This window comes from Talpa occidentalis, unplaced genomic scaffold, assembly GCF_014898055.3.
Source record: "Talpa occidentalis isolate TD23 unplaced genomic scaffold, MPIMG_talOcc4v2.1 talOcc4.12, whole genome shotgun sequence".
NCBI lineage: Eukaryota > Metazoa > Chordata > Mammalia > Eulipotyphla > Talpidae > Talpa > Talpa occidentalis.
In genome coordinates this window covers 17369323-17394900 of record NW_023601212.1, presented here as the reverse complement: position 1 = coordinate 17394900, position 25578 = coordinate 17369323, and the positions used below count along the sequence as shown (strand labels likewise).

Here is a 25578-nt window from a genome sequence, read left to right as displayed (position 1 = left end):
TGGAGGTGAGAGCAGGAAGAGCATCAAAGGCACAAAAAGATTCAGAGAGAAAAGATTCAGCTGGTGCTCACCTGCCCCCCCCCCCCCCCCCATTGCAGGCTCCAGTGAGGACTGACTGGCCCTGCATTTTCCCTTTTGGACGTTGCTTATGCAGTTGGACCCCTAGAAGGCCTTTCCATCCCCTTTATTCTTGCTCCCCAATCTCTGCTCATGGAATTTCTAACCATTCTTGAGGGCTTAAATACCAGATTGAGTCTTCCTAGATCCCCCAGATGTGTCTCAAATCCCTACTCCTTAATGTCACATCATTGTCTATGGTGCCTGTGCATTTTATTTCTCTCTGGAGCACCAGTGACTAGCAGAATGCCTGACATACAGTGTACAGAATAAAAGAGCGACAGAATGAGAGGTCGGCCACCACTCTATCCCTATGGCCCTTCCCGCCCTGCAGAGCCCAGGAAACCTTTCCTGCCAGGATGCTGCAGGGTGGACTCCGTCTCGGCAGAGGGCATCGCAGACCCCTCACCAGCCCCGGAAGCTGGGCTGCCTGCCATGGGAAGACTACACTTCCCAGCGATCCCAGGGAAAAGTGAAAACCCTTTGGCTTTGACAGCAGCCGCCACAAGTCTTTCCGCCTCCCCAGCCTGCCTGGGAGCTGGGAGCTGGATTATGGTGGCCTGACCAGCAAACGCAGCCGCAGGAGCCCGGAGCCCCAGCCCCTGCCCCCTGCCGATTTGCCGGGAGGATCGGGACACCGGCTGACCTGCCATGCCTGCCCCTCCCAGCCCTGGGGAGGCTCTGAGTCGGCCTCTTCCAGAACGCTGCTGAGGCTGGTCGCTAGCGGCCAGATGTAGCCCGGCTTCGGATTCCTCTCTTCACCTTCTCTCTCTGCGGATTTCTCCTGCCTGCTACCCACAGCCAGAACAGGGGCTGGCCGAGGGGCCTGCAGGCTCTGGAGCCCTGATGCCTCGCAGCTCACTCCCCTGAGAAGCTACCACCAGCACCAGAGTTGGGGGCAGGCAACAGGACGGACGTGGGCCAGAGGGCTTAAAGGCCGGGGCCCACCATGGCCCAAGCACTGCCCTGGCTCCTGCTGTGGATGGGCTCCGGCATGCTGCCTGCCCACTGCACCCAGCCTGGCATCCGACTGCCCCTGCGAAGCGGGCTTGGGGGGGCCCTCCTGGGGCTGCGACTACCCCGGGAGACCGACGAGGAGCAGGAGGAGCCCAGCCGGAGAGGCAGCTTTGTGGAGATGGTGGACAACCTGAGGGGCAAGTCTGGCCAGGGCTACTATGTGGAGATGACCGTGGGCAGCCCCCCACAGACGGTAAGGTCACCAGGCCAGCACTACCCTCCTCGGTGCATGAGCAGGGGGGAGACCTGCTGGGGATGCAGTATGCAGGCCCTTGCTACTGTGGGCTAGATGGGGTGGGTGTGGGAAGAGAGGACTTCCCCACAAACCTTTCCCCTGGGATCATATTGGTGACAGTCAATATGATCCGTTTTCCCTCCTCCCTTCCCCTTTAAATCTTCCCAAAACCTTCCACCCCGCCCCCAGCCTCCCTCCCCTCCTCTCACTCCCACTTTCACAGTTACCCCTCCGTAAGAACTTGGGGCAAAAGAGATACTTCACTGGGGGAGCCCAACCTGGGGAAGGGTCCAAGCCATGGGGCTCTGTGAACAGGTGTCAGCCCTAGGCAAACCTGCGTCTCCCAAAGCCCTCCACACCATCTCGGTCACTCAACCCTCACTCCGTTGATGATCCAGAAATCTGGTATCTGACCATCATTCCCAGCACCTTGAGGGATCCCCCCCAAGCTGGATCAACCCCTTTCCCCACTGTCTGGGCTCCACAGGGACAGCCCAGCCTGGTTTCCCCACAACTCCTGAGCTCTACTCTAGCCAGAAGCCCAGAACAGACTCCTGGCCCCTCCAGGTGCCTCCTCCCCTCCCCCTTGCATTCTGCATGCCGGCCCCTCCCCCACACCATGCTTCCCGCGCTCTGGCCGGGGGGGACTGCCTGGAGGAAAGGAAACCATGAGGGCTAAGGAGACTCCTTCCATGAACTGATAGGTGCTGCTGAGAAGGGGCATATGGCAGCTAAGGAGAAAACAGTACCACTCTCCCCATCCTTCCTAACAGTCCTCCAAGGGACCTCCAAGCTGGCTGGTGGAGTGCACTCTTTGGGCCTCTGGATGGGTGGGAGCATGGGCAAGAGCAGCCTTGGGTGGCTGTGCTGACCTCTGCGTATTTCCTCCTCTGTGGGTGAGCCTGGCACGGTGGCAGGACAGTTCTGTAAGTGTTCGTGTATGTCACCTTGAATCTGAGTCTGCACTTCTGGGAGTCCTCCGCACACCCCCCCAACCATGCCAATGCATATTTGTCTGGGAGGCCTGTCCTTGGGAGGGTCTATGAAGGTGGGAGTGTGTTTATGTGGAGAGGGAACAGTCACACCCAACTTCTCCTTAAGCTATTACACTGGGTCTGGGAGAAACTCAAACCTCCCAACTACCTGACTGAAGCAATCCTGAGATTTGTCGGGCTCAGGCCTCTGTCTGGCTGACCCATGACTCTGCTCTCCCTCCCACTTACTCTTCCTCTTCCTGGTGCACTATAACCTCCCCTGAAACAGTCAGAACTGTGTGTGAGACAGTGTGGCTCCAACCTCCAGCAGCCTATGCCAGCAGAATGCCACATAACCTCAGGGAGCAGGGGGTGTGGATACCTGGGACTTAATGGTTTCTGCTGATGATGTGCACTGCAAGCTGAGCACAGACCCTGTGACAAGGACGAAGAGCAGGGCTGTGGCACCAACAAGGGCTTTGGGGTCAGACAGACCAGGAAGTTTGGCTCTACAGACCGGTTTTTCTTTTTCCCAGCTGTGTGGCATTGGGCAAATTATATAACCTCTCTGAAGCAATTTTCCTGCCTTTAAGATGGGTGAAATGAGGTCTACTTTGGAGGCTAATGGTGAGGAATGAGACTATGTAGGTGAAAAACGTCTGGACACATAATGGGCCTCCAATACATATAAAGTCGCTTTCTCCCAATTTATCTGGCCATTGCTGCCTCTTCTGTGCTATGCAACTGACCACAAAAAATTGGATGCCAGGTCCTCTGTATTCGACACATGTAGAACTAGGGGCCAATTACTGTACTTCTCCAGACCCCTGAGAACTATGTGTACACCCCCCCAGTCCAAAAATTGCAGAGAAACTGCTCAGTAAATGTTAGTCCCTTCCTAGGAGAAGGGGAAAGTGGGTTTAAAATCATTATGACCCAAAGAACCAGAGAACCAGTACCAGGGAGGCCATGTTTATAGTGACCCTGCCAATGGCCCCACAGCTTCCCACCCAAGTGGGCACCAGCCACTCTCAGCTCTGGTGACTTTCTCTCCTGATCATTCTGCAAGAAAGGCCCTCTCTCCCTTCCTGGTAGGGCTGTTGTCAGCACCAAGTGAGAACATAGATAGTAGAGTCCTCTGAATGAATAAAAGTGAAATTTGGGGAGCACTTTATGTGCCAGGCTATCAAATCCTGGCTTTTGGGGGGTGATCCACAAAGAGACAGAAGTAGGTTTTCTGCCCACAAAGACTTAGAAGTGGAAGTATAAGTACTAGTACAAGATAATCCATAGTGGTGGTATCAAAGGGAAGTCTCCAGACCCTTGTCATCAGAGCCTCTTAGACTTGTCAATTCTCTGGCCCTCTCCCAGATCTACTGAGTCAAAATCTCATGAGCTAAGTCCCAGGTTTAAGAAGCACTGATGAGTGAGTGCTATAAAGGAGAAGGTAAAATCAGGGAAGACCTCCAGGAGGAGATGTGCTGTGAGAATGGTACTGAAGGGTGGCTGAGAGGGGAAGCCTACTCCCAGTGGGTGAAATGGCATCTGTCTCACAAAACTGTAATTGCACTTCTTATATGGATGTCCACTCCTTCCCACCCTCTCCCCCTCAGGCTTGGAGAGGCCAGAAAATGAGTTATGTGTGTTGTTGGACTTAAACAGTCTGTTCTGGAGATACCCTAACCATTTCACATTACAGGTTTGGATAAAGGGTCAAATTTCCCAGAGCCATACCTGCCAAACTATAAGGTTTGGACTTTGGCTTGTAGGAATAAGGAGGAAATTTAATTTATTTGTGCAGTGGCAAGACATAAAGAATGCCATCTTTTAGGAAGAGACATCTGAGATTTAGAAAGAAAGGAGCTGAGAGAGACAGGCAGCAGAGGCTGTCACAACAGCCCAAGTGTGAGGCACTATGACAAGGATGGCATGAGGCTGTGATGAGATGGAAAAGGAAGAGGAAAAACAGGATGCAAGGAATAAGGTGACAAGGCAGACAGACAGGACTTGGTGACACTGGTGTGAAGGGTGAAGAAGAACACATCGAAGATGGTTTTGAGATTCTGATTCTGACTTGGGCTGAACTGGGGGCTAACAGGACCATTTGTGGGTATAGGAAAGTTGGGGGGATGGCTTCGTAGTACAATATACAGGCATAAATGTATATTTATCATTGTAGTTTACATATAGCTTGAAAATACATTCTGCATAAATTACTTTGTTCTTTATAGTCATTCTTGCCATACTAAGGTCTTATCGCTTGCAGCTTCTACCAGAACAAATGGGCACTGAAGGTTTAACAACTGGCCAGGTGGCAAGCCAGGAAGCTTAGGGCCCTGTGTCCCTGCTGTGTCTCCTCCACTCCACCTATGCATATCTGGGGGAGAAGAAGAGAGAGTTTATTGTGAATGTCTCTCTTCCATTTTCCCATGGCACCTTTCATATCTCCTCAATACACTTACTGGAACATATAACTTTTTGTGCGTGTTTCTCTCATAAAACTTCAAGCTCTTAAGAACATTATTTTTTAAAATAATATTTTTGTATGTTATTATTTCTCTTTCTATCTAATATCTCTGACAGAGCCAGATTCAGAACATGCACCTAAAAGTATTGAATAAATAAACTGTGAGACTACGTAATGGAACTGTTGCTGGGCAATTGTAAGTGCGGAACTGGAGCTCGTAGAGAAAATATTTCTATTCTTTTCCCTTAAATAAAAGGATGTCACCTCATTATAGTGGTGTAAGCATCACTGTTCAGACACAGGATAAATTCAATTGTTAAGATCGAAATGTGGTGATAGTCAGTTCAATTTAACAAATACTTCATGACCACCTACTATGTGCAGCAGAGAAAAATAACATCATGATCTTAGCCCATATTAGAGAGTACACAATTTGGTGTGAGACAGACACAGCCACACCTAAATAGCCTACAAGACCATGTGTGTTTGGCACAAAGAGAACAGTGAGTCTTGGAAGTGCAGAGAAAGAAATGACTACTTCTGACAGGGTGTTGGGACAGGCTTGTGGAAAAGGTACCATTGAATATGACCTAGAAAGATGAAAAAACTTAGCTACATGGAGAGTGGTGGGGAGAAACATACCTGGAGAGAGGCAGGTGCTATGCTTAGAAGCAGAAAGTTATGGTAGGGATGCTGAGAGCTGAGTGGAGTTTGGGTTTTATTCTGGTGACATGAGAATCCTCGCAAGTGTAATAGTAGAAGTGTAATAATAGAAGAATAGTCTAGTGTAATTTGGGTTCTAGGAAAACAATTTCAGTGTGGAGAATAACTTGGGAAGTCTAGAGCCTAAGACAAGGATCTACGTTAGAATACAAGGGCCTGAAAGAGGCAGGCGGCACTGAGGAGAGAAAGGAGCAGAGATGCCCAAGCACTATCTTCACTTGTGGTTCAACCAGGTGTTCTCTGCCCCCGTGAGGAAGAGGAGACAGGTTCCCCTCCTTTGAACCTCTCTTTGTTCGTGTCAGGAAACAAAGCGAAAGGAGCACATTTTAAAAGCACACTATATACAGTTCACCAAGTTCCATGTTGATTATTCTACCTTATACAAGGGATAGGTATCAGCATGCCCATTTGGGGAAATGAGGAAACTGAGACACAGAGAGATTTAGTGGTGTGCGCAAAGTTTCTCAGATAAAGAACAGAGTTCGGATTCAAGTCCAGGTCTTTGGGGTTCTTTCCAGTGCTCCACAGTCTGAGACATGCTGGTTGACTTTTGAGATGCCAGTGGACCAGTCCTGTGGATATATGTAGCAGTCAGCTCTGAAGGAGGGATCTAGATACCAGGAGAGAAGTTAGGGCTGGACAAGTCAACTGGTGGGTATGGAAGCCCCATTAGCAAACAGACTTGCTCTTTGAGAGAATGTAGAGCAAAGAGGAAGGGCCTCCCTGGTGGCCTAGGGGTATAGTCTCAGCACTATCACCACTACAGCCTGAGTTTGATCTCCAGCCAGGGAGCTGACCCACATATAATGCGGCAGATCTCTCCTGTCTTGCCCACTGCTCCTACCCTAGCAGTGTATTTCAGTAAATCCACTTGCTCTGCTCCCCTGTCACTGTCTCTGGTGAATCTTCTCTCTGCCCCCCCACCCCACACCTCTAGCCTACACCCCAGTCCTTCTATGCAAAAATAAAATCTTTCCAAAAAAAAGAGAAAAAAACAATTAGGGGAAGTATTTTGTGTGTAGATGAGGATCGAGGGAATAAGAGAAAATGATCAAAGAAGTAAATAACTATAAGGGTTCAGAGTCTCAAAAGCCAAGGACCAAGTGCTTTCAAACTATGATGTGGGTCATCCTGTAAAGGAACTTCTACACTGAGGGAAAGTGTTAGGAGAGAGTTAAGCAGACAAGACCCTGGTCCTTCCACCTTTTCCATCACCAAGTCCTCTCAGCTCCACCTGCTCCCACATCTCCTGGCCCTCCCAGAATAGCTCAGCTTTTATTGTTTCCATACAGTGAAATTCAGGGTCTTTAAGAGTTCTGGCATCAAAAATATTGAGGGTGGAATCAAAGAACCACCCTCCTAATTAGGAAAGCTGTGTGAGAAAGGTCCGGGTTCTATATGTTGCCTTCCCAGTCCTAAGGCCACAGCTGCCTGGATTGGGGTTGGGCTTCAGATTGTACCTCAGCCTTTCCTAGAACCCTCATACTGTCATCTCATCCTCCTCTGCCTCCCGGGTCAGTAAAGACAGAGTTCAGCTGGGGGTGGGGGTGGGGAGCTGGTGAGAAAGAGGGTGCCCTCTCATTAAAGTTCTCTTAGGGAAGCCCCTATACCTGACAACTATCTTCACTGTGTTCTGGGAGCCAACTCTCTCCTGGGGTCTGAGCAGTGGAGAGTTCTGGGAAGCAGCCAGACCGTCTTCCTGGTCCTAGAGCTGCACTGAGCTTCCCTGGCAGCATGGACCCAGATGGCTGGGAGTGCTCACTGTTGCCCGTCTGCCACTTCCGTGTGCTGTGTATGGCCAGTGGTTCCTGAGAGGGGGAGGTATATCCTCGGAGAACAAAGAATTAATAGTCCTAGGGGCTGACATGGAGAAGGCACGAGGCCTACCTCTGTTTCCTTAGAGTCTGAGAAAGCCACAGAGCAAACTGGCTTAGCCCCTCCCTGCCTCTCCCACACCAGCCTCTCCTCTTTGAACAGATCTCCTGAACTGTTACCCTGTACCCACTGCCACACGCTGTAGCCCCACCATATCCGGGCAGGATGTCTCCCTGATGGGCCTCTAGGCTCAGTGAACACCACCAGTGAGTCTTTCCCAATAGCTGAGGAGTTTTTCCCAAGTAGTACAGGGAGTGAACCCTGGCATCTCCCAATGACCCTAGCAAACAAGCTGTGTGTGAGCATCACCCAGCTGCCATGGGCATTTTCAACTGAGGACAGACCAGGAGAGGACTGAAGCCACTGTCACCTGTGGGTGGGACAAAGTTAGCCAACAGAAAGGACTCACTGTCTGACAATGAAAAACAGGTAGCTAACAGTGACTGGGTTACGTCCAATAGGTTCCAGGGAGGCTGATGCTGGAGAGATGCCTCTAGAGCCACCACAGGGAAGGCAAAGACAGGATATACTTGGTTTTTTTCCTCTTTGGTACACTGGGTTCCTGCATAAGATTTGAAAAGGGTTCTGTGTGAATACCAGTCTTAGATTTGTTCTTTAAGAACAGACATACGAAATTTTGAGCATTCACACCCATCTCACTTCAATAGGAAGCACTGATAAGTATTCACTGGGCTGGGTTTGAGACTGGGGGGACATGAAGCGCCCGGTCTAAAAGGGGAAGGGTGCGTGAGATAAAGTTTGGAGTGGCCCAATTCCCTTGGGATTAAAATTAAAACAACAGCCCAAGATGGAGTAAGTGGCACCAGGGAGCCTGCCTGCTCCCAGGTATTGAGTACCAGCTTCAGCCTGGAGAGTGGAGTGGAAGGCAGAGGACATGCCCAGGGAAAAGGAGGCCATTTTCATTGAGTCAGCTTTTTTGGTGAAGGTGGGAGAGGTGTGGACAGGCCCCAGTCACTGCATCAGTGTGAGGCAGGCTTGGTACACTCTGTTGGCCTCAGCACCTGCCTGCTGATGATTTTAGGCTCCTCATGTCCTTCTTTACCCCATTCTCTCAGCCTTGGGTAAGCTCAGGTCTGGAAATGTAGGGAAGCTTCTGAAGCTGACTCAGAAGGCTCTGGGACCAAGGAGCCCTGAAGCACTACAACTGTTCTATAGACCAAAGGACCCTGTGGGGTATTTGGTCAATGATGCATGGGGCTGGTAGGCGCCATTGTCACTGTTACCATGTACAACGGCCATGAAAATCGCACCTTCAAGGACCCTCAGACTGAGGAGGAATAGCAAGAGTCTGTAGGGTCACAGAGAACCACAGGAGATGAGGCAAATATTGTCACCTTTTTTTTTTAACAATCACATACCAACTCAGAACTAGATGCAAATTAGATAGTAAAAATACAAACATACTCCGTACACTTATGGACCTCAGTGGGACAAACATTAAATAAGTGATTAAAAGCTTGATGAATGGCATACAAAGCAGCACAGGTGTCATGAGCACCTGCAAGAAGAGGAATTAATCTTGGCTGGGGGTCTCAGGGCAAGACTTTTCAGATGTTTTAACTGTGATTTAAAAGTTGAATAGAAGTTACACAGAAGGAAGAGAATATTTCAGGTAGAGAAAACAGTATATACATAGGTGTAGAGGTGAGAGACTTCACAGAAGCATGGCGAGGAAGAATAGCAACTAGACATTCACTGGCATTGACCAAGGGTTGATTCAATACCGTGAGAGTCAAGGATCCAAGGACTTAATTCAGATAGGTTTGTCATTCGTCTGATGCTATGTAACAAGCTGCTCCAAAACACAGTGGCTGAAAATGAGCCTTTTTGTTTTCTAGGATTCTGTTGGTTGGGTGTGTTCTTCTACAAGCCTTATCTGGACTCACTGTGTGGTTGCAGTTTAAGGGTCAGCTGGAGCGGGGAATAAGCTGAGCCTCAGAGCAGCATTGCATGAGGGCAACCCCCAATGCACTAGCAGTTATCAAGCCTCTGGTTTGCTTAAGTCATATTAGCCAACACAAGTCATATGGCCAACCCCGTGTCAATATCAGAAAGGATCACACAGGGCTTGAAAAAGGTGGGGGCGAATTTACTAGTGTATCAATCTACCAAATACTTCCCCTCCAAAGGAGAAAAGAAAGTCAAGTAGATAAAAGACTAGACTTGGGGTTATTCAGAACCAATGGCTTCTTGTCCTCACTGAGTGGTTTATTATGTAAGATGAATCGCTTACTTACTCTAGGTCTCAGTTTCCTCTTCTGTGAAATGGAAGAAAGGTTTCTACATCGGTGGCTTAATTAAAAGGCATGTTGTACAAGAATATAAGTGCTTTTTGCCCACCAACTCTGAGGCCCACACAGAAACAGACTTCCCCTTTAGTAGGAAGGGTTTGAGGTAAGCCCCCTTCAGGAGACTTGCAAAAGGTTGTAGTAGCTGCCAAGAAAGGTTCTTGCCTTTTATAACGGGAGCTCTTTCAGAATTGGAATGAGCCTCCATCTCTCCAGGCTGATGGATGGATGACCACTGAAGGTTCTTTTCTTCCTGAAGAATCAGAGCTATCTCTGTCTGCTAGTGACAGTTGGGGCAAGACAGGTGGGCTTTAGGAACAAAGAACTTATCCTAAACTCACCAGTTCCATACCAACCTCATTACCTGCTATAAAATGGAAGCTGAAAGCTCTGGTGGAGCTGTCTGCAGAGTGGAACTGGAAGGTGTGGCTTTTCCCTGTGGGGCTTGTTAGCACTTCCCATGAAGCTGCCATCCCTCCAAGGCCACCAGGGGCACATTTGTTTGTTAAGTGATTGGCGCTGACCGAGCCCTGACCCTAGGTTGCCATCCCCTGAGCATCTAAAGGCAATGGCTACAGATACTCCTGAGTCAGCCTGCCACCTGAGAGATGGGGAGGAGGTAAGATGGCGCCAGGTGCCCAGGCTGCCTGAAGACAGAGCCATGCAGTGTCACCCCAGCGGGCCTGGTGAAGGAAAGGCAGGTCTGAGATAGAGCCACCCCACTATCCTGAAAATACCCACAGTTTGGGAGCCACTGCAGAGTCCTTCCCCCCTTCCCTTTCTCTAGCCATTATTAATGAATTAAAGAAATAATTATTACCAGACACTGTGATACCCACTGGGAACACAATAGGGATTTTAAAAAATTATATACACAGGGACGTAAGATTCAACGTGAGATAAGAGAGTGGCAAGTTCTATGGAAGAATTTTTTTTGGTGGGGAGCAGGGATACAATTTTCACATTTTATTCAGCTTACATTGAAGTTTTACAATTAAATTCTGAGCGTAAGTGTATGTTAACCTTATGTCCAGATAACTGAAATGTAGAGACAAAAGAGCAGATAGCTTAAAGGGTAAGGTGTGATATATTAGGTATTATATAGAGAGTATATTAAGCAAATCTAGAAGCTAGGTGGTGATGAAATTCTCTCTCTATATTCTGACATATTTAGTATTATAAGTAAACTCTATAGGGACAGGAGGACATGCAAAACTTCAGGTTGCAATTGGAGAAAAAACCTTTTCAGGACTGAACTGACAGATCCTTGTGGGAGCATTTTAATAAGAGAATATGACCCGGTCTTTCTCCCCTGGGAAGTCCCTTTTGAGCTCAGACTGAAGACTGATAGGGGGTGAGTAGACAAAAATGCAGGTGTTGAGGAGGACTGTCTAGGCAGAGTCACCAATGCAACAGCTTTTGGGGGAGGGACAGGGCTGATCTGAGGACTATAGATGAGGCAGCATGGTTGCTAGGGAGAGGTCTTGAGGGAGAATGGGTTAAGCTAAGCTGGGCGGACCATGAAGGGCCCTTGTCAATCTTAAAGTTTAAGTTTTTATTTTTTACATTGTATAAGGACATGTTTATTAGGAAAAGAAGAAAGAAAAAGAAAGGCACCTGCATAGTTACAGGTAGGCAGGAGAGCTAAGTTTTTATTTTAATAGCAAAGGGAAACTACTGACATTGGAGGGTAACATGGTCAACTTTGCACTCAGAACAGATTACTCTAGACACAGTGTAAAACAGGGTGGGGAGCTCAGAGGTGGATGTGCCAAGACCAGTTGAGAAGCTACTGGGATATTCCAGGATGACATGAGGATAGCTTTGCCTAGGGGTGGGGAAGCAGATGACAAGGAAAGACTAAATCCAAGAGACTTTTAAGAAGGCAAATTGACAGGACTTGATGCCTGGGTTAGAGATGTGAAAAAGAGGAAAGTGCTAGGATGTCTCTGAGTGCTTATGGAACAGATGGATGGCGACACCACTCATTAATATAGGGAACACTGGGGAGAGACAGATGGACAAGACCGTGTGAGATCCACTTTGGACACCCTGATTTGAGATATCACTAAGGCAGCTTGATATGTGCTTCTGGAGCCCCGTGGGGAGAAGGCTGGGCCTACACGCTTAGGAGTCAATGGGATAGAAGTGATGGTGACAGCCACTCTGTGGGTGAGATCTAATGAGAGAGGAGGGGGGCCAAAGGCCAAGCCTTGCAAAGTGAGCCTGCAAAGTAGACAGATAGGGTCTCCTTGGTGGCACAAGGGGTTAAGCACCGCACCATGAAGCAATCCGCAGCCTCTGCAGCATGAGTTCAATCCCCGGCCATCCAGGGAGCTACCCACATGGAGCAGCAGACCTCTCCTGACTCACCCGCTGCTCCTCTCAGTAGCGTATTTCAGTCAATCTGCCTGTTCTATTCCCCACTCTGTCTCTGGTGAATCCTCTCACCCCCCTCATCTCTGGCCTGTACCCCAGCTCTTGTATGCATAAATAAATAAATCTTAAAAAAAAAAAAAAAAGTGGACAGATAGGACCAGAGGTAAGATAGGGTGTCAGGGAAGGGTGTTTCAGGAGGGAGAAGTGTTGACTGCTCCAGAGAAATCAAGTAAGATGAGGACTAATGTGAAAAGTGTCAGTGTATTTGGCAACATGAAATCATTGGTAACAGTAGTAAGAGCTGTTTTATAGTGGAGGGAGGGATAGAAATGAAACTCGGTTTTAGAATGGGTTGAGGGATGAGTGGGAGGTGAAGAAATGAAGACAGCTTGGCTGAGAACCTTGGTTGTGAAGTAGAGAGTGGGTGGCTGGAGGCAGATGTGAGATTAAGATATTTTTTAATGAAGAGACTCAAGAATTTGTAAATACCAGTAGCAAGAATCCAGATTTGTGGGTGGGGGTATGATGGTTGAATTTACCTGAGGAAAGGGGATCATAAATAAGGTAGAGCAGGCCATTAGCTATTAGCTATTCTGATGAATGAAAATTAAGATAGGTTATAGAACCAAGTTATTTTAAAAGATGAAAACAAATGATACATTACAGCATACACATTCTCAAAGGGATAACATTTATCTACAGGTAGAGAAAGATGCAAAAAAAAAAAAAAAATAGGGTCAGTGTACCTAGGAGGGGAGGAAGGAATTGGCTCTCAAGGTGCGGTGGAGTCCACGCCTGACTTGGAGGGACAGCTGACAGGAAGGACTGGCCGGTACAGCCACAGTTGAAATGGCTGGTGGTGGGAGAGGAGCGTGGTCCCACTTGAGAGCTCCCATTTGGTGAAAAAAGAGTTGAGGGCATCTGCTTAGAAGGTTGGGCTGCGTGCACCCCATTCCCACTTTTTTCCCGCTCATGGGCTGCCCTCCACTATCCTGTTTCATAATGAGTACCTGGCTCAGTTTATGACGCCCCCGGCTCCGGTTCTTTCAGGGAACTAGAAGGGGAGAAAGGCCAAACTGATGGCAGTGGTGGGGGGCAAACAGTGAAAGGCAGGAGCAGAAATCACTCCTCCCAGAAACAAGGTCACAGGCAGAGGGCAAACATACAGACATTTGCTCAGAGGGAATCTTAACTACTTATTTTGGTTCCACTCTTTTTCTGTGGTGGGGCAGGGTGGGGAAAGAGAGAGCAGTGGTGGCCAGAATTCCTGGTAGGGGAGTAGAGTGAGGGAGAAGGGAGTGGAGACGTCAAGCTACTTGGACTTTGACCCCCTTTGAGGTAGAAGGGGTAGCCACTTCCTCAAGTGATGAGGGACTGGAATCTGAGGCCTGCAGGCTGGGGAGGGAGTGGCTTGCAGCTGAGGGGCGTGGGGAGACTGGCAGGGGCCTGTTATAGGTGGGCCTGGAGATTCCAGATAAAGCCCCATTTCAGTGTAAAAGTGGTCACGTTTTTCTACAGCAGCCACGCACGCACATCCCTGGTAGTCCTGTGCCAAGCTCTGGCAACCTGTGGTGTGGAGGAAACTCTTCCTTGGGGTCCAGTGATGACGGGGATCCCTGTAAATAAGAAGCCAGGCTGGGGCTGGGAGCAGAGTCCTGGTGCAAGGGGGAGGGTAGGAGGAAGCAGCCTTTTTAATCATTAACCTGGTTGATTGAAACCTGAACTGCTGTGCTCTGGCTCTATTGATTCACTGAAAGCTCAGCATCTGGAGCTGGTGGCTTCTCAGAGACCCTGGAGAGGACCAGGGAAGTAGAGGGAAATAGGAGCCAGGCCAAGAGTTAGGGCTGGGAAGGAGGGCAGAGGCAGGGTCAGAGGGCTGGGGCAGCAGTGGGTAGGCCAGGAGACCAAAGTGGGCCTGGGGCAGGTGCAGTCACAGGGTACTACTAAGCAGAAAGGGCCCCAGGCGGGAAAGAATCTAGCAGAAAGCAGGAAACTGAAGCCCAGAGAAGCAGTGACTGCCGAAGATGATGAGGTCAGAGCCTGCACCAAATCCTGAACCAGCTGACTTCACTGCACTGAAAGAGGCTCTAGAAATGAAGGGTCCTGAGGTCAGGGAGAAGCTGAGGTGGTGGATGTGGTTTTTGCTCACAGATTATCATGAGACGGGGCCTTTCATCATTTAACCTGTGAGGTTATAATCAGCATCCAAAACATGGTGCTGAACTAAGGGAGGGAGGGTCAGCATCAGAAGGGGGATGAAGGACAAGAAGAGATGCTAGAAAGAACGGCATAGCAAGGAGCACCAAGAAGATGCCTGCCCACATTCACTAAGCCAAAGGCCAAGAGCCCAGGACATCATACTGGGCTCCTGGCTCCCCACTATTTCTGGCAGGATTCACAGGCCTGTGTCACCTCTGAGGCAGAAGGGGACCCCTGCTTAGGGAGCCACATTCTGGCAGGCAGGGTCAGAAACATGTGGGCCCCATAGGCTGTCGTGGTCCTCACAGTTCCCCTTGCCAGTGCCAGCTCCAAGAATAGCTCTTCTCTGAGCTGGAGGGGAATGAGCCAGCTGCCTGCTGGGTGATATGCAGCCTAGGAGAAACAGCAGAGGAGGGGAAGGGGCAAGAGCTGAGGTGGAATCAAATAGAAACACAAGTAAGGGCAATCAGATGGTAGAGAGAAATAGGAATGAGCGCACACAGACACACACGCACACACATTCACACACACTCAGATAATGTGGCTGATGGCACAAGAAAACACTGAGATTCTACAGAGAAGACAGCAGACACAGGCTGCTAAGCCTAGTATGGGCTTGCAATAGGACCCCATGCTCTATCTGTGGTCACCGTACTAGCAGGTGTCAGCCTGTCCAATCCTATATCATGGAACCCTAATCCTGGATACTGCAGGCGATGTGGCCGGTGGGGTGAAGGACAATGAGGGTGGGGAGTCCAGAGTCTCCAGGGGATAACGTCTCTCTCCCTTTTCTCTTAACAGCTTAACATCCTGGTGGATACAGGCAGCAGTAATTTTGCAGTGGGGGCTGCGCCCCACCCTTTCCTGCATCGCTACTACCAGCGGCAGCTGTGAGTCCCTTCCCCGAGCACACGGGGCCTAGACGGGCGAGGGGAGGGCTGCAGGAGGACTAGCGCTTCAGATCCTTTCTTCCTGCTGGGGACGGGAAGGGCAAAGCAGGTGACAGTGACAGGAGAGGTGAGTGGAGAGGGGGTCTGAGGAGGTACACTCCGGGGAAAGGTAAGTGGAGGGGAGTGGGCAGAGCTTCAGTGCTGAGCCAGGGCAGCTTCCCGTGGGAGGGAAAGAAGGAAGAGGAACGACACCAAAACTCTGAGCAATCTCGGGGTCTCATTCCCTGAGCGGAGAGGCAAGGGGCATTCATCCCACACCCTCTCAGTGATTCTGCTTTCTGACCACAGCAAGTCTCGGTGAGCAGGCAGCAAGGGCAGCTCCCTGCACGGTGTTCTCACCCAGGGGCTACTGCTGGTGGTTTTGCATAGTTCAAGGAAGTGAAGGAAGAGCCTTATATGAACCCACTACCTGCACCAGTGTCTGGGTTTGAAAGCTAAAATGTCTCCACCCTGTGCCACTCTGGGTTGCAGCAGCTGGATTTCGCTAACTGGTGGAAGGGAGGTTATTTAAGGGAGAAGCAGCAGTGAGGGATAACCTGGGAGCCTCTCAGCATGAAATCAGGCAATGGTGAGAGGGCATCTCATGTCCAAGGCATCTCCATGTGAGAAAACACAAGTAGAGGTTTAAATCCCATTCTTAGACTTGCAGGCATGTGGAAAGCCACCTCCACCCCTCCCATGTTCTTAGTCCTCTTCCTTTCAACTTTCCTATCAGAAGAAAGCAGTCAGGGGGTAAGCTATGGTCAGGGGCAGAGAAAGAGTTTTCATTCCAGGTCCTTGTCCTGGTTCCACCTCTGCCCCCATCTCACAAGCCCTGGTTGGTTCCTGATTAAATACAGGTGGAGTGTGGTGTGTTGATGAGAGTGTTTCACACCATGTGTACCTACCTGCTCTGCTGAGATGCTTGTGCAACTCCCTCTCTGGAAGAACTTGCTGTGGACGTGCCACATTCACTCCGCCTGGCACTTTCATACTGCTCAGACGGTACCACCAGGTACCAAGGCAGCAAAAGTCAATGGTTTCCTTTCTCTGGGAGCTTGATAGAGCCAGGGGGAGGAAGAGATGCCCGCTAGCTGTCCTGTCGGCAGCGGCAGCAGCAGAAACAGGCACAATGCACAAAGCCTAGGCTTGTTCTTTGTAGGGCCTGAGTGAAGATCTAGGAATATGAGCTATGGAGACAGGAGAGCAAACCCCAGCAACGGCTCCCCTTCTCTGTTTGCAAGATCACTTTATATTCTGTTTTGGGTCTAGGGATTTTCTGTCCAGTAACCTGAAAGCCTCTCTTGTAGGATACCCCTGAAATAAGGTCAGGCACTTTTGAGTAGATTTGATGTAGCCCTACACTAGTTGCTGTGGTTGTGCAAACACATCTCTCTTCCTCCTTCCACAGGTCCAGCACCTACCGGGACCTGCGAAAGGGCGTGTATGTGCCCTACACCCAGGGCAAGTGGGAGGGGGAGCTGGGCACCGACCTGGTGAGCATCCCCCATGGTCCCAATGTCACCGTGCGTGCCAACATCGCTGCCATCACTGAATCAGACAAGTTCTTCATCAATGGCTCCAACTGGGAGGGCATCCTGGGGTTGGCCTATGCTGAGATCGCCAGGGTGAGAACAAAGCGTAGCCCCCGAGGTGATATGTGCACACTGCACACTGCATGCTACACAGAGACAAAGCTGGGAGAAAGGGGGGAGGGAAATAAGGGGAAGAAACAAATCAGCTTAAAGCATTATTTAACAGGGGGGCAGGGCTGCAGTCTGAATTTCATCTCTATAGAGAACAGAAATACAGACACTGTTAGAGGTACGGGAATAGGCTGTGGTTTCTATTTACTTTCATGAGAATAAGAGGGGGCCTCATAAATCTGAGTAAGATAGTTGCATGGTGATCAAAGATCTTATAGAGCTCTGGATCCATCAGAACTTTCCTACTTATTGCCAAAGCCACTTGTTAACCTCTCTCCATCAACTCTCTGTACCTTAAGATGGTTTTTCCCAAGGACTATCCCCCAAATTTTTGCTTTTGCCTTCCACTTTAGGCAAGAAGCTGGCCTCCTTCCATTTGGGCCCTCCGTGTGAGTTTTTTTCTCTTTGTCTCTGCCACAGCCTGATGACTCCTTGGAGCCTTTCTTTGACTCCTTGGTAAAGCAGACCCACGTTCCCAACCTCTTCTCCCTGCAGCTCTGTGGTGCTGGCTTTCCCTTCAACCAGTCAGAAGCACTGGCCTCAGTTGGAGGGAGCATGGTGAGTAAGTCCAAGGAGGGGCAATCCTAACATTGATAGAGAGAAGGGAGCCACCTACCTCACCCCCTTAAGCTTATACCATAGTCTTGGGCTCCATATTTAGGATCAAAAGAAAACATCTTCATATTCCCCAACCCCACTTTTTCCATCCTTTTCTTCCTTGCATTGTCCCAGAAAGGACTCCAGGTATCTATGATAAACTTGGAAAGAATCAATGATTAGGAAAATATTCAAAGAAATGAAAATAAGCCCTATCAAATTTAGATTATTTAGTCTGATGATCAGAAGGCCAAGATGTAAGGAGCTTAAAAGTCTATTTATTGATTAATCCGGACAACTGGTGACTGATTCTCCATCACCAAAAAGTGGAGAAAATAAAACTTATGAAACAAATAATCACTCATCCAACATTTATTGTGCCAGTTTAGGTTTAAGTAACTTTATATCACGGGGTGTGACTCTGAAACAAATAATTAAAAATCCCGGAAACTCTCTTCTCCTGAACACATTTCAAAAACTAAATCACTTTGGGGCATCATTTGATGAGAAGCAGAAAGATGAGAAAGGCGCTCTGTAGGGGGCCTTGCCACCCTCAGAAGTTAGCACTGCTTGCTCTTTCTGTGCCCGGACACTGGTACCTGCCTTTTTCTCCCTAGATCATTGGGGGCATCGACCACTCGCTGTACACAGGCAGTCTCTGGTACACACCCATCCGGCGGGAGTGGTATTATGAGGTGATCATTGTGCGGGTGGAGATCAACGGACAGGATCTGAAAATGGACTGCAAGGAGGTAACAGATCAAGGAAGAAGGGGGGATGGCTGGTCTGCGGTAGTGACAAAGTGAGGTCAGCCCCTGGGGTATGAGGTTAGGTGAAGGCAGAGACGTAGGACCTGAGGATAGGGGCCAGAGGCTGGCGAGCACTTTCACAGAGACATGACTTAATGCAATGAAAAAAGCACATCTGGACCCTCGCTGCCTCACTTTATGGCCTTGAGCAAGTGGTTTGTAGGGGGATATGAGAAAGTACAAGAGTCTAGCTTGGAATCAGAAAGACCTGGGCCTCTGCTTCTGCCATTTACTATTATGTGTCCTTGGGCAATTTACTTTTTAGCGTTTCAGTTTCCTCAACTGCAAAACAGAGGTAAAGGTAGTTTTTCCAAAGATTATGGTGAAAACAAAGAAAATGAATAAAATGTTTCTCCCAGTGCCTAACACACAGCAATATGCAATAAATGGCAGCTAAGCCATTATTACTAAGGTAGGTCTTCCTACCTACCTAGATTCTGCATGTATTATTATGTTAAATTAGAATCAAGTACTATGAAAAGTTAAAAGCCTTACACAAGATATTTTTAAGATTCAATCCTTGCACGCCCAAGATAATACAAACTTTTACTGAGTGTTCTCTATGTGCTAGACACCATTCTAAGCACTTCAAACATATTAGCTAATCCTTATAGTAACTCTCTGAGGTAGGTAGTGTTGTTATCCTCATTTTAAAGATGAAGAAACTGAGGCACAGTGGTTAAATAACTTGCCCAAGGAAAACCCCTAAGAAATGGCAAATCCAGAATGTCAGTTCAGGCAGGACCCCAAGCAGTCAGACTCACTCCTCCAATTCTGGTCAAGCCCTGGCATCAAAAATGGTTTTTGACAATTTTAACTGTCTCTTCTCCCTCTTAGTACAACTATGACAAGAGCATTGTGGACAGTGGTACCACCAACCTGCGTCTGCCCAAGAAAGTGTTTGAAGCTGCTGTCAAATCCATCAAGGCAGCCTCCTCGGTCAGTGGGACTAAGGACAGGGGTACAGGAGACAACAGAAGGTCCGAGGAAGTCTCTGAAGTCACATTCCTCAACAAGCACCAAGCGATCTACCCTCAGATCTTTCTGCTCAGATCCCTTAAAAACTGTATCACACAATTCCCCTGCTATAAATTTCTGGCCTCTGTTGTCCGCACTCTTCCTCTATCCCTCGGGTTGCACTTCACCTTTTCCCAGTTTGGATATTCCTCAGAAAAGCAAATAGAGGGTCCAGTAAATGTCTTCTGAAAATGGGAGAGGTGGGGTGATGAAAGAGATTGTTTTCTCATTGTGATCCCTTTCTTCCCAACACAGACGGAGAAGTTTCCAGACGGTTTCTGGCTCGGGGAGCAGCTGGTATGCTGGCAAGCAGGCACCACCCCTTGGAACATTTTCCCAGTCATCTCCCTCTACCTAATGGGTGAAGTCACCAATCAGTCCTTCCGCATCACCATCCTTCCACAGGTATAACTCTAACCTGAGTTGGTGGGATGCCAGGAAGGGAACAAAGTCCATATGGGGAGACAGTGAGCAGGCAAGCCTTTCTAGAAGTTGGAAGACAAAACAGATGAGTGTCCAGTGGTAAAAAGCTCTTAGAAAACCCACTCCTCAGAGCTCAGGATGGCAAAGGGAAGAGTGGTCTAAAAGCATAGAAGGCAGCAATGGGTAAAGGATGGAGTGAGGGAGACATGCTCTCACTCTTCGATTGCTTATCCTTAGCAATACCTTCGGCCAGTGGAAGATGTGGCCACATCCCAAGATGACTGTTACAAATTCGCCATCTCACAGTCCTCCACGGGCACTGTTATGGGAGCTGTTATCATGGAGGGCTTCTACGTGGTCTTTGATCGGGCCCGAAAACGAATTGGCTTTGCCGTCAGCGCTTGCCATGGTGAGAGTACCAGAAATGAGGGTGTGGGGTCAGTCCATGTTCTCCCTGTCCAGCAGTTACCGAGTGGAGGGGGGGGGGTGTCAGTCTGGGGAGTAGTAACAGTTGCCTCAACTCAGTCAACATATTGTGCAAAGCTGGGATCAGCACTTGTGCTTTTTTTGTATTGTCTGAGATGGTGACCCCTGTCTGGACTGCAACCTCTGTTGGAGATCCAGGGCAGCAAGAGCTGCCTTGGCACCTGTGGGAGCTCTATATTCAAGAGCAGGCAGCCAGCTGAGTTTATAGTGACCCTGTCAGCTTCCCTTTGGTTAGGCTGAATGCTACTTCAGAATGGTGACAGGGTCTTGCAGCTGGATTTCAGCAGTAGCAGGTGAGTTTACTTGGGTTTATGGGGCTGGTTTTTTGGTTAACTCAGAGTGACAGGTATCATTTCTGCTGGACAGGTAGACAGGAAAGAGTTGTTGCTCCCAAATAGCCTGGGAGGAGAGCCATGCCTCCATCTAGCAATGGCTAACTGTCCTGCTCCCAGATATCTCCAAGCAAGGAGACTACAGGCTCCACAGGGGCCAATTTCAAGGACTCACTATCAGGAAGTTCTTTCTGTGGTTTAATCCAAACTGCTAGATGACAATGAGAGTTGCCCATTCACATTTGCCCTTTCCCTAGTACACGATGAATTCAGGACGGCAGCAGTGGAAGGTCCTTTTGTCACTCCGGACATGGAAGACTGTGGCTACAACATTCCCCAGACAGATGAATCCACCCTCATGACCATTGCCTATGTCATGGCTGCCATCTGCGCTCTCTTCATGCTGCCACTCTGCCTCATGGTGTGTCAGTGGCGCTGCCTCCGCTGCCTCCGCCATCAACACGATGACTTTGCTGATGACATCTCCCTGCTGAAGTGAGGAGGAACACAGGCAGAAGATCGAGATTCCCCAGACCACATCTGGGTGGTTCACTTTCACTTTGGTCACAAGTAGGAGACACAGGTGGCACCTGTGACCAAAGCACCTCAAGACCCTCACTCACCTGCCAAATGCCTCTGTCTTGACAGAAATGAAGGAAAGCTGGCAAGGTGGGTTGCAGGGATTGCGCCTGTAGCAAACAGTAGAGGGAAGAAAGCAGCACTCTGGTGGCGGGAATACTCTTAGTCAGTTCAAACTTGAGTTTGGAAATTCTGCTGCTTGAAACTTCAGCCCTGAACCTTTGCCCTCCATTCCTTTAGATTCTCCATCCCAAAGTATTCTTCTTTCCTGAGTTCCAGAAGCAGTGGCATCACACCCAGTGTCTGTCTCTGTAACATGCTGGCAGAGGAAGGGGCCAATCTTGTTTCTCTGCTGGCCAAAGTCAGTGGGAGCAGAGGCACAGTTTGCTATTTGCTTTAGAGATAGGGGCTGTACAAACGAGCCTAACATTGGTGCAAAGACTGCCTCTTGAACTGAATAACAAATGATTGGATTGAATATTTGTATAAATGGGGGTGACGGGAAGAGGAGAAGGGGAGGAGGACAGAGACAGGGAACCCCTGGATGAAAGCTAGAAGGGCAGAAAAATGACCACTCGCCAGTCCCAGATTTAGATGGCATCTCCAAGACAGAATCCCATCTCAGAAGACGGGTATTGCTTCCCAATGCTTTCTTTTCTGTGGTGGGCAGCCTAACCAAAATGAGATGGAAAGAAGGGATTATCTAACCAAAAAGGTTTTTTTAGCTCTCTTAAATTGAAAAGTACCCACTAAGAAATTCCATTTAACAGATGAATTTCTACCTTATTAATTCCACTTATTTGTACCCAAGCCGTTCACTCCACATATGACAGGTAGCACTGAAATGCCCCAACCCTCTGAAAGCCCCAGGAGCCCTATGGGAAAGCAAATAAAGCGGGGCTGGGCTTTGTCTTCCTGGTTTGTGTTCACCTCTTCCCCAAGTTCCCACTCCTCTAGAGCTTTGTAGCTGAGGTGCTAAGAGGAATAGTCAGAAGACCTCTCCTACCTAATTCCTGAAAGCAGAATCCTGAAGATTCATTCAGCAGGTACAGGAGTCAGCACCCTATACCTCTACCTGGATTTCTTCCTGTCCGGCTTAAGAACTAATAAGATCTCTGCCTAATACTGAGCAGTGTCATTGCCTTCTCATCCTCCTTATTGTTCCCTCCATTTACTGGGCTAAGACACCCCACAGGGGCACTAGAGTATTATATCAAGAGTGTCGGAAGCACAGGGCTATATGGCTCTAGCATCATCGTCTTCAGTATCAGGGCTGCCCGGAGAAAGGATAGCAGCTTCAGGCCTTCTTTGTTTCTTTCACCACTAGAGCTGCTCACCGGAGGCCGTCCTTTCTCGCTATCCTGTTCTCCCCACTCCTAAAAGTACTTGGGTACCCAGGCTGGTTCTTGGGCTAGATAGTGGGGGCCAAGGTTATTTCCTCCCTATCGGTTCCAGCAGTCAACTCTGACACCAGTGTTAGTAGGAAGAGCTGAATTTTCCTAGTATACCCACCGGATCCTATTCCTATCTGGTCAACACACTGCTTCCAGGCACGGGGCCTGCGGAGTGTCGAACCACCTGATGAGGGAGAGGGAAACACAAGGAGGGCCTCTGGAGATCCTGGCCTCAGCCAGCTGCCCACAAGCCATAAACCAATAAACAAGAATTTTGAGTCACAGTTTTTAATCTGGGTTCTCTTCATTCCCACTGCACTCGGTGCTGCTTTGGCTGACTGGGAACACCCCCTAAACCACAGACTGACAGGAAGAATGGAGACTGTTCACTTCCAGCTCGGAACTGACTGTGTAAATAAACTTCCAGAATTGCTACCGTGAAATGAAAATGCCACATTCTGCTTTATAATTTTACTCATTAGGGAAAACTGGCTTTTCCTAGCTCTTTCCAGAGCATAAAATTTGACCCTTTCATTAGAACATCCCATTGTCTTATTTTTCAAAGAGAAAACTTGTAATTATTTTTCCTTTTACAGTTATTTACTTTCTTTCTGCCCTGAAACTATGAACTCTAAATATAAAAAAGAAAATCTTGACAACAGATTCTTGCTTGTAAAAATATGTATCATATATCTCTATTTTTAAATTCTACTTCATAAAATTGACTGTCCCATCTCTGCTCACTGCATGCAGAGCCTTTCCCATTGGCCTGCCTGGCTTTTACTTACATGGCAGTGGACAAAGTTGGAAAAGGGAGAACAAGGGTGGCCAAAACTGAAGTGTTACTTTGTGACTGATGCTGAACAAGAAAAAGAGCAAAGAGAGGCCCCTGCTCCCATGAACATCTCTTCTAAACACTTGTCCTTCTGCTGTAGTTGGCTTTCCCCCGCTTCTCCTAGGAAGCAGTGAAGCCCCCTTACTTCATCCTCCCTCTCTCTACTCCTTTAGTTGCAAAGATTTTGTGGGGGAGGAGGGAGAACCCAGAATACACTTTATACCCATTTCTAATTTCTAAGTTTTCAGGGGACACTGAAAAATTACTGCAAGTAGCCCAAAGGCTGTTGCAAAATTCAGGGGAGAGAAAATCTTAAGATTAAAGGATAAAAAAATGAATACCCCACCCCAAGGAAAAGAACAAAGGAACTGGTCTTCCACTTTGCCATATTTCCTGTTCAAGACAGCTACCAAACTGGAGATTTTATTTCATTAACCAAAGAAAGCAGACCACGTGACCTCTACAGAAGGGAGGACTCCAGCCATTTCAATTGCCCACCAAGATGCCAAGGAGGGCCAGGAAGTCCAGCTCCTATAACTTACGCTAGTCAATAACCCGCACAAGTGAGGCAAGAGAAGAGAAAAGAATACATCCTGAGCTGGTAGGCAAGGATGAAAAGACAAAGAAGGAAAATAGTAACAAAACAAAACAAACTGGATCTGAAAGGAAAAGTCTTTCCTATCCTGGTAAGTACTGCAGTATTGCTAATACCGGTAAGCATTTTGGGAATGCTCCCAGGTCGGGAAAAGTTCAATTATTAGTAATATGAGTTGTCCTTCCCCTGAAGCTAATTTTTTTTTTTAATTAACACTTAGTTTTCACTTGTTTGATTCCAAAGGAGAAGGGAGTTGAAGCCATTTGCTGCAGGAGTTAGGTAGAATAGAATAGATGCAAAACACTAAAAGAATCACAGCTTTCCCGGATATAAACCCAAAAGCCTGAAGTGCTCAAGACGCCGAGGTGGAAAATTATCCAACCTCCAGACAGCTATCTATATAAAACAAAATGACTTACAAACTTGAACTCCAACCTCCCCGCTTCCTATCACTATGGTCTCCATTTTTCCCAGGACAGGATACATGTCCCCCAGTTTTCTTGTTTCAAACATTAAAACCCAACATCCCAAGGTCATTCTGAAAGTAACTTTGCACAGACATCTCTTCACCCCAGTGCCTGCCTGGAGCTCACCCAAGGTCACCAAACAACTTGGTTGTGAACCAACTGCCTTAACCTTCAGGGGGGAGGGGGGTTAGCTAGACTAGGAGACTAGACGTAAAGAAGAGGTGAGGATTTCACAGGGTGGTCTGTCACAGCTTGATCAGAAGCCAAGTCAGTGATGGCAAGGGATGGCTTGGCCCAGGAAAGACCTCAGGTTGTGCTAGGTTCTAAAGAGATGACTATCCAGGATGTAGAGTAGACAGAAGTTTGTGGGGGGTGTGAGGGAAGTGGGACCTGGTTATGTTGTTATTCTTGGACTGAATTTTGCCGATGTAAAACAGAATATTCTGTAAACCTAATGTCTATGTACAAACAATGAGTGTTAACACAGTAAAATATTCAATGAAAGTCAAACTGTTAGGGCTACATTTTTTCCCCTCAATCAACCTTATTTTATCCATTTGGAGCACAGTGGCTAAAACAACACTGAGGCTTCTGGAAGCTTTCAGTAAGCAAGGCATCTGGTTTGACAGCAGGTGAGCACCAGGGTTCAAATCTGCATACATGAGCCTTAAGAAAATGGACTAGAGGCTGAGCCAAATCAAAGCATGATGGCTTAAGAGCAACAGCAGCTTCCTAGATGGTTTTTATATTGTATTTAAAAACAGCCCGAGGCAAGAATATCATAACTTCAAGGGCAAACTAAACATCTTACCTACAATCTGTATCCCCCAAAGGAATTGCAAGATGAGGGGGACAGACCATTTCTGCATTATATACATACTTTCATTTACCAACATTTGAATACAGACTTTCTATACACACATTACCTATATAATAGAAATGTACATGGCATGAGTATATGTCACTGTATAAATATAAAGTTTTAGAAATCTTGAACCCGCGCTTCCTGTTCACATCAGTTTCTCCTCTTCCTCCCCAGTCAGGTCCGTCATTTAAGAGTTGGACAAAAAGGACAAGCGTCATTTGTGTTGGTCTGGGCCCAGAATTTGATACA

General features: G+C 48.1%; 2 protein-coding genes across 3 annotated transcripts in view; one reads left to right on the top strand and one right to left on the bottom strand.

The window, feature by feature from the left end:
* The first annotated feature begins 604 nt into the window (after positions 1-604).
* Positions 605-22848, top strand: BACE1 (beta-secretase 1). 2 transcript variants are annotated; one of them, XM_037505344.2, is made up of 9 exons: positions 605-1327; positions 15097-15185; positions 16636-16852; positions 17426-17488; positions 18145-18279; positions 19174-19275; positions 19609-19758; positions 20014-20185; positions 20852-22848. In XM_037505344.2, exons 1-9 carry the CDS (start codon positions 1067-1069, stop codon positions 21091-21093), a joined length of 1431 nt encoding a protein of 476 aa, XP_037361241.1. In that variant the 5' UTR covers positions 605-1066; the 3' UTR covers positions 21094-22848. The 2 variants fall into 2 exon arrangements, with proteins under 2 accessions (XP_037361241.1, XP_037361239.1); XM_037505342.2 differs by having other exon boundaries at positions 17351-17488.
* The window catches only part of RNF214 (ring finger protein 214), a 46082-nt gene continuing 38244 nt past the window's right edge, over positions 17741-25578 (bottom strand). The window contains 1 exon segment of the mRNA XM_054693130.1: positions 17741-25578. Coding sequence (XP_054549105.1) covers positions 25513-25578 — 66 coding nt within the window. The 3' untranslated portion in view covers positions 17741-25512.

Coding starts and splice junctions, on each gene's coding strand:
- BACE1 (XM_037505342.2), top strand. CDS start 1,067: ATGGCCCAAGCACTGCCCTGGCTCCTGCTGTGGATGGGCTCCGGCATG. Junction 17,489..18,144: donor CCTCAGTTGGAGGGAGCATG/GTGAGTAAGTCC, acceptor TTTTCTCCCTAG/ATCATTGGGGGCATCGACCA. Junction 19,276..19,608: donor CCATCAAGGCAGCCTCCTCG/GTCAGTGGGACT, acceptor TTCCCAACACAG/ACGGAGAAGTTTCCAGACGG.